This window comes from Chlorocebus sabaeus, chromosome 10, assembly GCF_047675955.1.
Source record: "Chlorocebus sabaeus isolate Y175 chromosome 10, mChlSab1.0.hap1, whole genome shotgun sequence".
In the NCBI taxonomy this organism is placed as follows: domain Eukaryota; kingdom Metazoa; phylum Chordata; class Mammalia; order Primates; family Cercopithecidae; genus Chlorocebus; species Chlorocebus sabaeus.
Window position 1 is genome coordinate 84,904,642 of NC_132913.1, and position 18,583 is coordinate 84,923,224.

General features: G+C 34.8%; 1 protein-coding gene across 4 annotated transcripts in view; it reads right to left on the reverse strand.

Annotated features, from left to right (window-relative positions):
• Nucleotides 1-330: 330 nt before the first annotated feature.
• Nucleotides 331-18,583, reverse strand: part of BOLL (boule homolog, RNA binding protein) — a 61,081-nt gene continuing 42,828 nt past the window's right edge. For all 4 annotated transcript variants that reach the window (XM_073020273.1, XM_073020272.1, XM_007965757.3 and 1 more), the window contains 2 exons: nt 16,563-16,661; nt 331-2,025 (listed from right to left, as the gene is read on the reverse strand). In XM_073020273.1, coding sequence (XP_072876374.1) covers nt 2,002-2,025; nt 16,563-16,661 — 123 coding nt within the window. In that variant the 3' untranslated portion in view covers nt 331-2,001. The remainder of the gene's footprint in view (nt 2,026-16,562; nt 16,662-18,583) is intronic.

Here is an 18,583-nt window from a genome sequence, read left to right on the forward strand (position 1 = left end):
GAGCTCAGGAGTTTGAGGTCACAGTGAGCCATGATCACATAACTGCATTCCAACCTGGGCCCCAGAGCAAGACTGTCTCTTAAAAAAAAAAGTAACATGTTTGGGCTATTAAGCTAGGCCATGAAGAAGGCTGAATGATATCCTCCATTTATTCAATTGTCAAACTTCAAAATTTTTATTAGCTTCTCAAAGCTAAATTCTAAGAAAGTGCATATGTATAGATTATATATGTGTTTATATATGTATATAAACGTATAAATGTGTATGCATATAATCTATATAGCTGTGGAAGAAACAAACTTGGGTATCAATTATTATCAAAATTCCTTATCCAATAATACATCATTAATTTTTATTAACAGTCCAGGATTTGTTTAGCATCTTGTTTAACATTTGAAAATCAAAACATAAACTTTTTGGTTCTCAAGGATAGTGCTATTAAAAGAAAATCTCGAACATCAGTGGTTAGTAATTTTTTACTTACAGAACAAAAACTTTTGAAATTTCATTGTGGGACTTAATCTATTTACATTCCTAAAACTGAGAATAATTAATGTACTTGAGATCCTTGTATGCTAGTATACATTCATAAGGTTCTACTGTTCTCATGAAACCATTTGATGGCAAACATATTCATTACGGTTTCAAAAGAAAACACCCTATTTGACTCACCAGAAAAACCTTTGTGATCTATATCCTATTATTTCTTCTTCTGCTGCTGAGCATGAAATACATTTGGGGTTGAAACAGGAGAGGAAAGAGATAGATTTATTAGGGGAATATCAACTTTTATGGCACCCCTGCCCCCTCCACCTAAAATTAGGAGGTCAGTGAAAGAACTGCAAATGAATGTAAAGAGGAATATTTCCTGTACTACTGTAGAAATTTTAGAGATTAAAAACCCCTGTGATTTGTTCTATACCTTTTGAACACTGAATGACTCCCCCTCCCATCTATTTTCCAATTTTTACTATAAAATTTTATTTAGAATCAGGATCTAAAATTTTCCTTTGGTGTAAAAAATAGTTTTGCATTTTATGAAAACAATTGTCCTTTTAAAAATTAATCACATATATAATTGAATATATTGGTTGCATATAAGAAGAAAAGGTTTAAGGATTAAAGCATTCAAAGAACATTAATTTGGTGGAATTTCAGTCAATATTATGGGATCATGTCAGAGATGAACCCTTCTTTTATCAAAATTCCAAAGGTGGATCCATATTTTATAAAATTTGATACCAAATAAGTTATGTTATAGGAATATTTCAATGTTGTCTCAAACATTGAAGAAAAAATTTAATATGGTCAAATTACATGAAAAGGCAAGAATATTGATCATGTTGATGGTATTTCTAATATTTGGAAAATGTTATTAAAAAAAGAAGTATAAATACTATTCAGATTCTGAAAACCATGGCAGATGCAAAATTAAATAAGGAGTAACAGTAACAAATGAATGAAAAATTAGACAAAAGCATATTAAATGACAAAACAGCAAAGCAAAAATAGAATTAAGTCATTAAGATTAAATAGTATACTGTTGTAAAATATATGAAAGTATTAAAAGTATTATAATTAAAAATGATTCTTATCCTAAATATGAAAATAAATATCAAATAATATGAAACATAACATCTAATAGTTTGTTAAGAAAAAATAACACAAAGCAGAGAAAATAAAAGACACCTCACTATTCCCAATGTGGTTATTATTTATGGAATGGATAAAACATGTTGTAGAAAAGGTCATTACAGTTAGATTAGCACATAAAAAACCAACATGCCACATCTACCTAAATAATTTTGTAGAACAGCTGAAAAAGCAAATTTCATCAAATTTAGACAGTTTATAGTGGAATAACTGAGTATGGTGAGGTATTAACTAACACTAAGTTTCACAACACGCAGCTTCTAGCTGGTTCGTTGAAGCTGGATCTCGGCCACACAAGGATCATTGGACAAGAAATCAGTTGAGCTGGACTAGAGCTGCCCAATTGTCTTAATAATGAATGCTCCACACTGTCTGTTAAGTAAAGAGAAAATATAGATCAGGAAGACTGAATGGAAAAAAAAAAAAACACAAGTTAGAACAGATGAGTGCAGACCATCAATCAACATTCACTAAATATTTGCAGAACCTTGGTACAAATGAAATTAGAATGTTACAAAGTGAGAGGCTAGCAATTAGGAGGGCTCCAGAACTCAGGAAAAGCTTGTCCCTGCTCTCTGAGAGCTTAGAATCTGTATTTGACAATCTCTAGTCTAGTGTTACAGTATAAATGTTTAGTAAATAAAATGAGGGATGGGTCAGCACAGATTACGAGTTACAACATTTCCTTCTATTAGGTGTGTCTTAAAAACTTGTTTTTAAAAGGGGAATAGTGTTTTTTGCAGGAGGTTATTTAGACAGCTGCCCAAAACCCTGGCAGGGCGCGGTGGCTCACGCCTGTAATCCCAGCACTTTGGGAGGCCAAGGCGGGTGGATCATGAGGTCAGGAGATCAAGACCATCCTGGCTAATGCAGTGAAAACCCGTTTCTACTAAAAATACAAAAAAAAATTAGCCAGGCGTGGTGGCGGGCGCCTGTAGTCCCAGCTACTCAGGAGGCTGAGGCAGGAGAATGGCGTGAACCCGGGAGGCAGAGCTTGCAGTGAGCCGAGATTGTGCCACTGCACTGCAGCCTGGGTGACAGAGCAAGACTCTGTCTCAAAAAAAAAAAAAAAAAAGAAAGTTGTCCAAAACCCAAAAGTATCCTTTAAGTGGGTATAAGTAGGACAGGCATACACGTACTTATGCTGTGTAATTCAGAAGAATTCCATATACCTGTGTCATCCTGAGATTTTTTGTTGTTGTTGTTAATACTAGTTTGGGTCAAAGAATCAACCTAGTTACTACTACCTTTTTGGCAATTTGGGCCTAGGCCAGCTTCTAATTTAGGGAATCATGCTGTCCTAAGACATATTTTAAATTTTGAATAGGCTCAAAAATTTCCATATTTGTTCCACTATCTCTAGAGCAGCACTGTCCAATAGAATGGCCCATGTTGATGGGAATGTTTTACGATTACACTATTAAGTATGGTGGCCACTAGTCCCATGTGGCCGTTTAGCACTTGAAATGTGGTTAGTTGCAACTCAGGAACTGAATTTTTAATTTAATTTAAATTAATTTAAAATTGAAATTCAATAGCCTCATGTGGCTAGTGGGTACCATATTGGAGACAGCATGGCTCTAGTGGCTCAAATTTGTTGGGTTTGCTAAAACCAAACTCTACAGACTGGCCTAGATTTCCCTGGCCTGTTTAATACTGTCCAGTACCATTTACTAATGTTCATAACTGTATTCCCAGTGTCTAGAATAATGGCAAGCACAAGGTAGGTGCTCAGTAAGCATTTGTTGAATGACTAGATCTACTATGATAATACACAGCCATTCATACCTAGTTAACTACTTAGAGGTTATTGGCTGTAACCTGGTATATACTGGTCCTCTCAGGAGAAAATAGAGATACATGAAGTCAAACCGTTTTATGTATGTGAAATTACTTGGTTAAAGCCTCAATGTGCTAGAGAGAACAAGGAGCAGTGCTAACTTCAGTATATTCATATATGAATAATTTAGGTTGATAAATATGGGAAAATGAGAGAACATGTCTCACTCTGTCACCCAGGCTGGAGTGCAGTGGCATGATCTCAGCTCACTGCAACCTCCGCCTCCCGGGCTCAAGCAATTCTCCTGTCTCAGCCTTGTGAATAGCTGGGACTACAGGTGCATGCCACCATGCCTGGCTAATTTTTGAATTTTTAGTAGAGATGGGGTTTCACTGTGTTGCTCAGGTTAGTATCGAACTCCTGACCTCAGGTGATCCACCCACCTGGGCCTCCCAAAGTGCTGGGATTACAGGCATGAGCCACTGCTCCCGGCTAGAGAATATAATATTTAATGGTAAGAGTGTTGCTAAAAGTTGATAAGAGTGATAATAGGGGAAAAATTAATGTCAGATAAAAAACTAAATTCAGATTTTATGCATGACTAAAAGATGGAAAGTGAAGATGTAGAAGTCTTGAAGAAATATATAGTAATCCCGGGCTGGGCGCGGTGGCTCATGACTGTAATCCCAGCAATTTGGGAGGCCGAGGTGGGTGGATCACCTGAGGTTAGGAGTTCGAGACTAGCCCGGCCAATATAGTGAAACCCTGTCTCTACTAAAAATACAAAAATTAGCTGGGCATGGTGGCATGCGCCTGCAGTCCCAACTACTCAGGAGGCTAAGGCAGGAGAATCACTTGAACCTGGGAGGCAGAGCTTGCAGTGAGTCAAGATCGCTCCACTGCACTCCAGCCTAGGCGACAGTGTGAGACTCTGTCTCAAAAAAAAACCAAAAGAAAATAAATATATAGTATTCTCATTAGGCAGTAATAGAGCTTTGAAAAGGGTTTTGGCAGTGGAGAGAGAAATTAATACAGCTGATCCTTGAACAACATGGGTTTGAACTGCATGGGTGCACTTAATAAATATGTGTGAAGGTTTTTTTTTTTTTTTTTTTGTCTGAGACAGTATCTCACTCTTTTGCCCATGCTGGAGTGCAGTGGCATGATCTCAGCTCACTGCAACCTCTGCCTCCTGGGCTCAAGCGATTCTCATGCCTCAGCCACCTGAGTAGTTGGGATTACACTCATGTACCACCATTCTTGGCTAATTTTTGTATTTTTAGTAGAGACAGGTTTTGCCATGTTGGCCAGGATGGTCTTGAACTCCTGGCCTCAAGTGATTCCCCTGCCTTGGCCTCCCAAAGTGCTGGAATTACAGGCATGAGCCACTGCGCCTGGTCACTTACATGTGAAGTTTTTTCAGTAAATATATCAGAAAATTCTTTGGAGATTTGCAACAATTTGAAAAAACTCACAGATGAGCTTTACTGCCCAGAAATATTGAAAAAGTTAATAAGGCACTTTTAAAGTTAGGCATGTCATGAGTGCATAAAATATATGTAGGGTCATTCTATCATTTACTACCATAAAATATACACAAATATTTAATAAAAAGTTGAAATTTATCAAAACTTCTACACACAGACACAGACATGGTGCCATTTGCAGTTGAGAGAAATGTAAACAAATGTAAAGATGCAGCACTATATCATAACTTCATAAAAATTACTGTAGTACATACTGTACTACTGTAAAAATTTCATAGCCATTTCCTGTTACTGTTGCAGTAAGCTCAAATGGTGAGCTCAAGTGTTGTGTCTGCCCAAAATACCGTGTGATGACAATCATCTCTGTGTGAGCAGTTCACCTCTCCAGTAAATAGCATATCAAAGTAAAATTTAATCTCTCTCACTTTTCGCATATTTCTCGTGTTTAGTGCAATACTGTAAACCTTGAATAACACCATAGAACCCTTATGAAATGCCACTAGTGATGCAGGAAGTGCTCCCAAGAAGCAAAGTCATGACAATACAAGAAAAAGTTGAATTGCTTGATATATACTGCAGATTAAGATCTGCAGCTGAGGGTGCCCACCATTTCAAGACAAATGAATCCAGTGTTAAGGACCACTGCAAAAAAAAAAAAAAAAAAAAAAAGGAAATTCATGAAGGCATTGCTGCAAGTATGCCAGTAGGCACAAACACCTTGTACTTTTTGCAAAATAATACCTTTTGATCTTGTATTGGAAAATGCAGATTTTATGTGGATGTGGGATTGCTATGGTAAGAAAGGCATACCTATAGACTCTAATATGATTCGAGAAAAAGCAAAGTCATTATATGATAACTTAAAGCAAAAGGAAGGTGAAAGATCTAAAGCTGGATAATGTAATGCCTCTAAAAGGTGGTTTGATAATTTTAGAAAGAGGTTTGGCTTAAAAAAATGTCAAGATAACAGGAGAAACAGCTTCCAAAAGGCAGCAGATGAGTTCCAAGATGCCATTAAGAAAATCACTGAAGAAAAAGGATATCTGCCTAAACAGGTTTTTAATGCAGGCAGAAGTGCCTTAGTCAAAAAAACAAAAAACAAAACAACAACAACAAAAAAAACCCCACAAAAGACTTTATTAATAAGGAAGAGAAGCAAGCACTAGGATTTAAGGCAGGAAGGGAGAGGCTAACTCTAGTGTTTTGTGCAAATGCAGTCAGGTTTATGATCAGTACTGCCCTTATCTATAAAGCTGCTAATAACTGAGTCTTGAAGGGAAAACATAAACACCAGATGCCAGACTTTTGCACTGAAGGCATCAAAGTGATCTACTTGTCCCTAAGCACAATGCCTCTAATTCAACCACAGAGGGTCATAAGGACCTCTAAGGTTCATTACACATGATATTCTATGGAGAGAATTGTTAATGCTATGCAAGAGAACCCCAAAAGAGAGAACACCATGCAAGTCTGAGGGATTACAGCATTGAAGATGCCATTGTTATAGAAAAAGCTGTGAAAACCATCAAGCCTGAAATAATAAATTCCTACTGGAGAAAACTGTGTCTAGATGTTGTACCTAACTTCACAGGATTTACAACAAAGTCAATCAAGGAAATCATGAAAGAGATTATGGATATGGCAAAAATGGTGGAGGATTGAATGGTTTCAAGATACAGATTTAAGAAAAATTAAAGAGCTAATAGACACTACACCAGAGGAATTTACAAAAGACAACTTGATGGAGATGACTGCTTCTGAACTAGTACCAGACAATGATGAAGAAGACATAGAAGATGCAGTGCCAAATTGACATTAGACAGTCTGGAACAAGGGTTCTGATCATACAAGACTGTTTTTGACTTCTTTTACAACAATGGACTTAGAAAACTCCCTTAGGAAGACAGTTTAGAGGACAAAGAGAATTGTGCTATAATTAAGGTAGTTGATAAGAGAGGAAGAAATATATTGCTTAAGGAGACATTGAAAGATCAAACTGAAGGCAAAGAGAGTCACATCTTAGGAATAATAAAAGTGGAGGACAGGCTAGGTGACAGTATTGAATTAAATAAAATTTAAGAGGACATGGACTAGCACAAGACCCTTGGGATGTGGCTAATAAGAAGCTGTCAAATATATCTTGGTAATTATCTTAAGATGAGTAGTTTGAATAGATTGCAATATTGAAGAAATAATTTCATATGTAATAATTTCATATGGAATAAACAAATGCCCCTATATTCCTCCCCACACCTTTCTAAGACAGATAAATTAAAAATATTAATGATGTGTAGAATACAAAATCCTGCTACCTGCTCTCACATATGTCCTGAAAGTAGAGGAAGATGTTATCTAAAGAATGTTTAAAAAACTATTCTGTAAGAGATTAAGGTGTCATAAGTGGAATTTTATGTCATGAAAAGTACACTGCCTATCCATGTAGTCTAGGTTCTAAGGGAAAAGAAAAAACATTAGGTAAAAGGAGAAAAGAATGTTCAATTAGAAGGAATGATAGACTCAGAATGCAAGGAAAGTAAGTGCTCAAACTAAGAATGGAAAACCATAATTGGATATGAAAATAAAACAATAAGATTTTTCCCATAAAAGAAGTGTAGGATTTACTCAGAATACTGTATCAATCAATCCTCATCCTTACACAGGAATGAATGAATATCTCAAATTACCTTTTACTTACACTTTCCCCCTACTTAAGTATTTTGGCTAGGAAGGGCTTATGGCAAATGTAAATATCAAAACAGCCCAGAGGCTCAGGGTCAGATAATCCATGTTAAACTAAAAGGTAGATTTAAAAGATATAATTAAAAATGAAATTATAACAAATGAATTTATGCTATATTTCATATTATACTTTAAGAGGATACATTAACCTGTTAATGGATTAACTCAAGGGTCATAAAACTATGGACAGCAGGTCAAATCTGGCTCATCACCTGTTTTATAGATTAAGTTTTACTGGAACACAGCCTTACTCATTGTTTCTGTTATGTCTATGGCTACTTTCATGCTACAACGGCAGAGCTGGGTAGTTTTGATAGCAACTATGTATTTAAGCCTGTAAAACTGAAAACATTTACTATTGGGCCCTTTTGTGACCCCTGGTTTAACCTTTCTAGACTGGAAAGAAATTTTGAGGCTGAGAACTTCTGATATACTATGAAAGGAAACCTTAATAAGGTGCTTTAAGAGCATAGGGTGAACATATTCTTGCTATGGACTGAATGTTTGTGTCCCAGCCACATTCATATGTTAAAGCCCAGTCCCCAGTGTGATGGCATTTGGAGGCGGGATCTTTGGGAGGTAATTAGGTCATGAGGGTGAGCTCTCATGAATGGGATTACTGCCCTTGTAAGACGAGACAGGAAAGAGCTTGCTTCTGCTCTCTCTGCTTTTCACCTTGCAGAAATGAGAAGACAGACATCAGCAAACCAGAAAGTCAGTCCTTAACAGATAATAGACCTCCCAGCACCTCAGTGTTGAACTTTCCAACCTTTTTGTCTCCAAAACTTTGAGAAATAAATGTTCGTTGCATAAGCTACCCAGTCTATGATATAGCTGTTATAGCAGCCTGAACTAAGACAACTTTATAATGTGGGAATAATTTATTACCAGACTTAAATATATTGGATTCACTTTAATTAAATGAAAGTACAAATCAGAAATAACAAGTTTAATAAAAACCTTGAGAGAAAGAAGCTATAAAACACTAGTGCTTTTGAGACTAAAAGAACAAGATTAACTAGACATATGTTTAGATATTTAGGAAGATAAGTATTTGTGCACTTGCTACCATGGTTAAGTTAAATCTGTATTTATTCTGTGTTTTACTGTTAGTTGAAAAAAAATGGTGAGGGGACATCCTTGCCTTGTTGCTGACTAATAGTATTTATTCATCTCAAAATAGAAAAGTGATACCTTTGAGTCACAAATGTTCACATAAGAATTTTTAGAAATGCACATTATAGTACTTATAACTTAACCTGATATCCTAGAGAAGATCTATTGATATTTCCCTCATTTATTCCTTTTACTTCTTTCCAAAACAAGATAATTTAACTTAGGTCCTGCCAGTTTCAATAAAAAGTACATGTTGGCACTGAATTTTGCCATATTTAAAGGAAATAGCCAATGACAATTCTAAAGTAACAGTTAAAGTTACAAGAAAATTATGGGCTCAGGTCATGAAGAAAGCTGAAAGTTATCTTGAGGGTAAGGTCTTATTAATTGTATTTATAGCACTGCAAAATTATTCTTCAATTGTCATGCTCAATGGACGTTTGATGAACTACTGAGGATGAGCTCTTACTTAAGGCTTGTCATATGGTAGAACCCGTATGTTATTTCTACGTGAAGGGCAACTTATTTATGTGATTTATACAGTTAACTAATGGCCCATAATACATGAAGATTCTGCCATATTTGACAGTATGTAGCAATATGTAACAGAAATGGCAATAATAACTTAAATCCTTAAGTAAAGTTTTATTTTAGCTGGTTTTTTTTTTTTTTTTTTGAGACAGAGTTTTGCTCTGTCACCCAGGATGGAGTGCAGTGGCATGATATTGGTTCACTGAAACCTCTGCCTCCTGGGTTCAAGTGATTCTCATGCCTCAGCCTCCCGGGTTGCTGGTATTACAGGCATGCACCACCATGCCCAGCTAATTTTTTTTGTATTTTTAGTAGAGGCAGGGTTTCACTGCATTGGTCAGGCTGGTCTCAAACTCCTGGCCTCAAGTGATCTGCCCACCTTGGCGTCCCACAGTGCTGGGATTACAGGCATGGGCCACTGTGCCTAGCCTATTTTAGCTATAGTTGTAATATCATCCTCCAATTAAATAGATACATTTTTTTTTTTCAGATTAGAAGGATAAACACACTGATCTGATTTTTTATTTCCGTTCCTTATATTTAAGAAACTTACTTAAGGAGCAGCATTCAAAAATGAGAAAAAAAACTTACCAAAAGTCAATTATAGGAAACGAAAATAAAGGGAACTGAGGTAATCTCTAGCTCATATAAGCATTATATGAATAAGACAAAATTGACAGTATGGAACAGAAGAGATATCCTATAAATATTTTTTAAGTAAAAATTATTTGACCAAACTTTAAAGTTGAACGAGGAGGCCTTTAAATAAACCTTGGTTTAAATTTCCAGGATGACATGAAGAACTCTTCCTTAAAGGTTTACAAGAAGAAATAGGCAGCTACTTTCACATTGCAATGAAGAGCTACTACAGTTTGGGTTAGGAATATCCCATTGCAGAAAGAATTTATTCTGCAAAGATAAAGTGTTCTGCAATGTACAGATACTTTTAAATTTGTTATTATTTTGAAGTTTAAATATAAACAAAAAATACAACGCTCTTTAATAACACTGGTTCTTGAATAATATACCTAAGGTCTAAAGTACTTAAGAAAGAATGGCAAAGAAAATGTATGGAATGGAATTTTATCTCAATGTATTTTATCTGATTTAGTTGTACACAAAGAAACTAACTGAAATTGATAGAATTCTATTTAAAGTCTGCATAATGAAAAAGAAAGCAGAAAATTACTGCAAAAAATACACTAAACATTCTTACAAAGTGAACCATTGAGACGTAATTATTTCCAGGTTATATGATACATTTGAGGTAAAAGTTATTGTAAAATTTATTTTAAAAAAATGGGTAAGATCAAGGGGAAATGTGATCTATTTTCTCTCTTTAGAAGCTTTTGGAATTTTTCTATTATTCCTGCCATTCTGAAATAACTGGCCTTAGTGTGAGTCTTTTGCAGTAATCGTGGCAAGTAGTTGGTAGGCCCTTTCAATTTAGAGACTCTTGTCCTTAAGTTTCTAGGAGTTTCAGTTTAGAGACTTTCAATTTAGAGGCTCTTGTCCTTAAGTTTCTTGTATTAATTTATTGATAATTTCCTCCAAATGATTTTCTCTATTCCTCTTTCTCCAATTTAAAAAATATTGGACTTCTTGGATTAATCTAATTTTATCTTTTCTCTATTCACCTCAGTCTTTTTTGATGCTACTTTCTGAAAACTTTTGCCTTTAATATTTAACTCACACATAATTTATTTCAGTTATCACATTAGTGAAAAAACTAGTGACATTTTAGAATAAGGTGTATAGTTTAGAGGACTGTACTGATGTTCATTTCCTGTGCCAGTGCCCTCTAGCCAAAGGATGAAGTAGGTGAAGGATATACAGAAACCCTATTATTTCTATAACTTCTCAGTAAATCTGAAATTATTTCAAAATGCAAGGCTAAACAAATTAAAAGGACAGATGTTTGAGAGAAAAAGTATCAGGCTGTCTATGCATGTACCACTTCTCATTAGTTTTTGCCTATTCCGGAGAGGATATTAATTGTAGTTTCTTTGACATTTTCTTCTGCTCCCTGCATTGTATGTTTCTTATGAATTTCTTTTTTTCTGTTTATTTTGTTCTCTCACTCTAGAGGTTTTCTTCTAACGGGCTGCATGTTCACAGTTAAGAGGGACGCACTAAAATCCTAATGGGAAGTTCTTTGTGCATGGTTTGTCAGGGTTCTTCACTGCGAGGATTTAAGAGACCGGCTAACTTTTTCTCCATGGTAGAAAGCATGCTTGGATTAGAATCCTGGATCTGCCACTTACTCAACTATGCTACTGTGGGCAAGTTACTTTTTAAGCTTAAAGTGACTAAAGTTGACACTGCCAGTAATTAGACATATTGGCATCTCATATCCCCTAATATGACACACTGATAAGGGCATATCACCTCTGTGATATTATTGTCCCAAATTCATAACCTTTATCTAATTAAGAGAAAACATAGGCAAAACTCAAAGTGAAGAGTGTTCTACAAAATAATCAGTTTTTTAAAAAAGAATCAAGGTCATGAAAGACAATAAAAGACTATGTAAATACCACAGATTGGTAGAGAATAAGGAGACATGACAAATTAATGTAGGATCTTAGATTAGATCCTAGAACAGAAAAAGAACATAAGTGAAAAAAATGGTGAAGTCTGTACTTTACTTAATAGGTCTGTAGTTTACTTAATAGTACTTTATGAATGCTAATTTCTTGGTTTTGCTAATTGTTTCGATTATGTAAGCTGTTAAAATTAGAAGTTGAGTGAAGAGATACATGAACTCTATGTATTATTTTTACAACCTTTCTGTAAGTGTAAAATTATTTTAAAGTAAAATGTTAAAAAACAGGTTAAAAGGCCAAGGACATTTGATGAGATGGGATGATGGGGGAAAGATAACTGCCAGGATATCTATGCATGGGTTGCCTCTCATTAATTTTGCTTGAGGCATGATGAATTCTTTTTTGATTTGTAAATTCAAGTCACAGTGTTTTTGTTTTGCTGTTAAAATTTCTGCACATTCTTTTTGTTCCATTTATTCTGTATTCTTTTCTTGAGAATTACTATTTTTTGGTTGCACCTGTCTCTCTGCTCTCTCTATTCTAGCATTTTATCTCATCATTTCATCTTTCATGTTATTGTCTTTTACTTTCTGGAAGAATTAAAAATATCCTTCTCTATCAAGGGTTTCATTTTCTTATGTGACTACTGGCCCATTATGACAAAGGCAAATATGATTCTTTCCATCATGTCAATGGTTTTTGGGCAGTATTTTCTTACACTAGCCAGCAACCATTTCATTTTTCCTATTTTTCAGTTTGCAATTGTTTTTAAAAGATCTATTACTGAGAACATGGGATATATCTTAAAAATTATATTTAATTTCCTCTCATACATATGTTCTTATATACATATTTATACTATTCATCCTTGCCTTCAATGTAGTGCCATATTCAATTTTTTTTTCACAGAATCCATATAATATAAATATATACTTTTCTGTTTACTCATCCTTGAATGGCAATCTACCCATGACAATTAGAACTGGTGTCACAAACACTTGATTCTCCTTACTGTGCTATGTCCCCTCTTTTAGATTTACATCAAAAAAGAGGCTTGGTGGACCCAGAACCTACACAATTTCTAATGTCTAAGTGGATGAGCATTTATTGCTCTCCTGCTTCATTCTTTATGAGTAAAAAACTTATTCTAGAGAATCTGAGGCTGTCTATTGTTTGACTATGTATAGCATACATGAAAATTTATACCCTCCTTATATATTCAGAGCTACAAAGCACCAGCTTTTCCTGCCTCTGCTCTCTAGATTACATTGCTTTATACTTGTCCTTCCTAGGTTTTTCAGAATACAACACAATTTTAGTCTCTAAATTGATTTATAAGAAGTATTAATGATACTCAAATGAGGAAATGGTTGGGAAAAAGATACTGGTAGTGGAATCTTTTTGTAAAGTAGAGATAGTTGCTAATTTTTAGGTAAGTGCATGCTCCGGGCCTCTGAACTAGAAGCAGATAGTGGTAGTAGTTCAGATCCCTCTCCAATTTATTTCTGAATCACACTTTGTAGACCACTACTTGTGTTTTTCATTTAAGTCCAATCAGTACTTTAACTAGAAGAAATTCCTTATAGCCTGGGCAAGTGGTTAAATATGATCCTTAATAGCTGTATGTTTTCATCGATTGTTAGTAGACATGGGAGTTAAATAAAATACACATTGAATTTAATCCATATGAGAACAATTTTATTAGATACTTATATTAATGCAAAAATGTAAAAACACTGTAAGAAAACCGAAACACTTTAGAATTCTCCACTCATACCCTTCATACCTTGGGATTTGGTATTTATCTTAGAAACATAATAGTTCATATACCCAGAAATACAGATTTCCCTTTTGTTCCTTCCTAGTCTAATTCAGTGGGATAATTTTGATGTTATGTGGTTTTGCTTTTTTTGACTTTAAAACTTAATTCTCTTTTTTTTCTTTTTCAAAATTACAGATGGGATCTTGCCATACTGCCAGGCTGGCCTCAAACTCCTGGCTCAAGTGATCCTCCTGCCTTGGCCTCCCAAAGTGCTGGGGTTCAGGTGTGAGTTACCACACATGGCCTAAAACTTGTTTCTGTGTGAGATGTTACTGCTGAATTAGGGAATGATGGCCCTAATTAGTATCATATTTATCTAGTTACCTCTATATTGGTCTGTTTTGTATTTATTCATTTTTGTATTTGATTTGACAGAGTATGTAGGCTGTGGTTTACAGTCAATGAGTAATTTCTGGTAAATAGTACTTCACAGCAGTTAGACTTGTGCTTCGAACTCTGCATAAGGTTTCTATTTTATGGAATAGATTTGTTGCTTCAAGATAGTTTTGACATCTGAAATTCCTACTTTGGGATATCCTCAATTAACATTCATAAAGTTGTAATCATTAGAGTTTTAAAAATGAATTTTACACTTATAAAAACAACAACTCTTCCAAAGAATATTTCCACCTTTCTATTTTAAAAGTCACCAAGATTTTTGGTACTAGAGAAAATTTGCATTGGAAGTAAAAAAAGGCTAATGTTTCAAATGTCATTCACTAATATTTTAATATTAGTAATATGTTCTAGAAAAAGATTGTTTCATAATGTAGAACAACATTTGTATATTAAGATTTCCATGTTATAATACAAATGCACTATAAATAAAAATAGATAATTTGCCACATAGTAATACATGCATATTAAAGCATTTCTACAGCATTATACAGTTCTAGAAAACTACAGAAGTGGTTTTGGAGTTTCTGTCTCTGAGTGGGGCATCATTTTGTATTGAGGGTCACTAAATCACCTAAAGAAAAATATTGAGTATAAAATGCATAGAACATTTAACCTTAAAAAGTAAAAATGAGAAACACAAAATTCTACATAATTGTCTTGTGTTTCAGTTTTGACTTTAGAAGTCTATTTTTTTTTTATCTCTAACAAAAAAGGAATTGGTAATTATTATTATTTTTTAATTTTAGAGATATACATGGTCCCACTCTGTTGCCCAGACTAGAATGCAATGGCGTGATCATAGCTCACTGTAACCTTGAACCTTTGGGCTCAAGTGATCAGCCTGCCTCAGCCTCCTGAGTAGTTAGCACTATAGGGGTGCACCACCATGCCCGGCTGGTTTTAAAAATTTTTATTTTGTAGAGGCAGGGTCTCACTATGGTCTCAAATTCCTGGCTTCAAGCAATCCTCCTACCTTGGCCTCCCAAAGTGCTGGGATTACAGGCATGACCCACCACACTTGGCCAGAATTGATAATCTTTATATGACTATATTGAAGAGTAAGACACCAGTTTCTCCGTACAATTTCTGATGTTACCTAATCACAGATCTAAGAAAATTTAGAGAAATATATACTCTTAAGCTAGAAGAATTAAATTTTAAGAACGTTTAACATTAACATCCTTTGGAAATTTCTCCTATCCAAATACCACCCACCACTCCGTCCTCTATTCAAATTATTCAGTTTGTATAATTGTATACATTATACAATTTCCATCACTTATGATACAGCTCTCTCTCAGTAACCGAAAATAACTATCACTTACATAATATGGCACAGCAATATCAGCCATTTCCGCAGAAGTATATTTGGAGTAAATGTTAATGACAGAAGAAGTTTGTTTTAGATATTCTAACAATACTAAAAATGAAGCCTCTATAAGTAATGTTTAGTAACACTATAGGTTTTGACAATATGTCAAAATTATTGTTTTATTTCATGTTTGGTGTATAGTGGTAAAGTCAATGAAGGGATGCAGTGAGTGGTAATGGCGGTGAGTGGTAATGGGGTGAAGGGACACGAGAAGATCAGGAGGTTCCTTAAAGTAGACTGTCTTGGTATTGAGTTCAACACATAGGATGGGCCAGAACATAAATATGAGTGTGAAATAGCTAATATCCATTATTTTAATGCAAAGACTACACCTATCTTCCTCACCAAAGTACACTGTATACAGAATTCATATTACCATCTCAACAGTTGCTCTTTACTGCAGATAAAGTTCATTTCCTTAAAGGGATGATACAAGAGTTTCACTAAGAAACTTGTTCATGAGGGAATAGGAAGAATTCCCTGCTACATAGTAGATAGTCAAAATATATTGAGGATATACATGGGTATAACTAGATTATAATTCTTTGGCCTAAATCTGACTAAGAAGGCATGAATATGATTCCCAAACTGGAAGAGGAGATCATCAATTGTTTTCATCTCCCCATAAATGTCACATGTCATCAACATAGATAATAAAAATCAGAGTACTGTATATTAAATATCTAGAATAGGCAAATTCATATAGATAGAATATAGATTACAGGTTACCAGGGACTAGGGGTTGGGAAGAAGCACGAAGGAGGAGTTTTTGCTTAATGAGTGCAGAGTTTCAACCTGGGGTGAGGAAAAGGTTTGGAAACAATGGTGATGGTTGCATAGCATTGTGAAAGTAATTAATGCCACTGAATTGCACACTTAACAATGGTTGAAATAGAAAAATTTTAAGTTGCATATGTTACCACAACAAATACAAAAATGACCATTATAGTTAATTTAGGATTATGTTTCCTTCACACGAAAGAATTTGCTAATTCTGTACTTCTGATCACAAATATGACGTAAATATCCAAAGTTGTTCCTTTCTAGAAGAGAAAGTTGGAAAACTTGAAATACAATGGAAGAAATACAAAGTAAAAAGTCAAAACAAACTTCTTACTTTAATTGGTTCAGGCTGCATCACAGGTGCAGGCATACTGATGGCACTTGGAGCATAAACCTGGTGATATGTTGCTTGAACTCCATGATCAGAATAAGGCTATTACAAAAAAAGAGAGAAAAAAATATCACCTTTCATTTATTAATTCAAAATATTTACTCAGCATTTACAATATACTAATCATCTAACTATACAATGTAGAAACAGTTAAAAACACATTCCCTTATGTTTAATTTTATAATCTGATGAGTTAATATAATGAATTAACTTATAATCTGATGAGGGAAATAGTAGTCAGAATGATCATAAGTTCTATAGACACATATAGGGATACAATAGGCAAGGGAAGAGATTATGTAAATGCAGTTATGGCTTGTCCAGCAGATGGTGGTACCATTCACTGGAATATAGAATACAAGGAAAGCTCAATACTCATGTAATTGTGTGTGAGGGGTTGGAGAGAAGGAGTTAGGTTTGTGATATACAAAATTTGTGGTATTTGTAGGAATTCTAGTAGAGGTATACTGTTGATAGATGTGGCTCTAGACCAGCACTGTCAAATAGAAATATAATGTGAGCTACATATGTTATTTAAAATTTTCCCATTGTCATGTTAGAAAAGTAAAAAAAAAAAGGTTGAATTAATTTTTAATAATGTCTTTTATTTAAACTAATACATATTAAATATTATCATATAAAAGTACAATCAATTTAAACATTAGCAAGATGTTTTACATTCTTTCTTCATGCTGTGTCTTGAAAACCCAGTATGTATTTTACACTTAGGGGACATCTCAATTCTCTCTTACCACATTTCAAGTGCTCAATTGCCACATGTGGCTAGTGGCTATTATAGTGGATAGTGCAGTCTAAAACTCAGGAGTGAGACTGGGGCTAGATATATGGCTATGGATGATAACATCAGAGTGAGTATATGTGGTGAAAGAATGGAGAACCAAATATGAAATCTGCTTAAAAAGGAAAACAAAAGGAGGTAAAAGCATTGCCAGAAGAGAGTAGTATTATGGAAACCAAGGGTAGGAAGAGTTTTAGAGAGTAGGTACAATGTCTCTGGGAGGTCAAATAAGATTAAAAAGAAAGGAAAGTTTGTGTCGGTTAGAAAGTCATTGAGGACCTTTACCCAATGCAGCCTCAGCAGAAAGGTAATGAAGTAGACTTCAGCAGGTGAGGAGTGAATGGGTAGTGAAGTAGCAGAAATTCTGAATGTAAACTACTTTTTCTAGAAGCTTGGCTTTGAAAGGTAGCAGAAAATTAGGGAACTGGTGGGAGTGTGTGTCACAGGATAATATTGCCTCTTACAAGGTGCTGGGCACTATACAAAGAACCTTGTATACCATATCTCTAGTCTTTACATCAATCCTGCAAAATAGTTTTTCCTGATGTCCTCGTTTTACAAATAAGGAAATTATGAAAGCAGGACTATGAAGGGTTAAGCAATTCCTCAAAGTAACACAGTTAGTAAGTGGTGGAGCTGTAAACCAATGGAGAGAAGAAGACTTCAAATACAAGAGAGAAAAAGAACAGTAGATGGAATGAGGTCCCTGAGGAGGAGGGAACCGATAGCATCTAGACTGCAAGAGGTAGAAATAACCTTGGACAAGACTGAATGTCACTAAATAAATATAAGAAGCCAAGGATGAGTTAGGATACAGGTAAGTTTGTGTTTCAGGGTTTGGAGCCTGAGTTGGTTTTCACAAATTGGTTCTTTCTTACTCTACAAAACAGAAGGCAAAGCTACATTCTCAGAATGACATGGGCAGGTGGTGGAGTGGGTGCAATCTGGCAGTACTGAGGACTCGGCAAAAGTTTAAAATAATCATTGAAATAAGTGAGTGAAGATGGTAACTTTTTTTTTAAAAAAGGAAATCTGACTATAACACTCACAAGAAAAGTCCTGAAGTTCTTAATTTTAGGGAAAAAAACACTTCAACTGTAAACCATCTCACTCTATTCATTAAGTTATATATTAGTCAGACTATACCCGCCACTAGAAACAATAC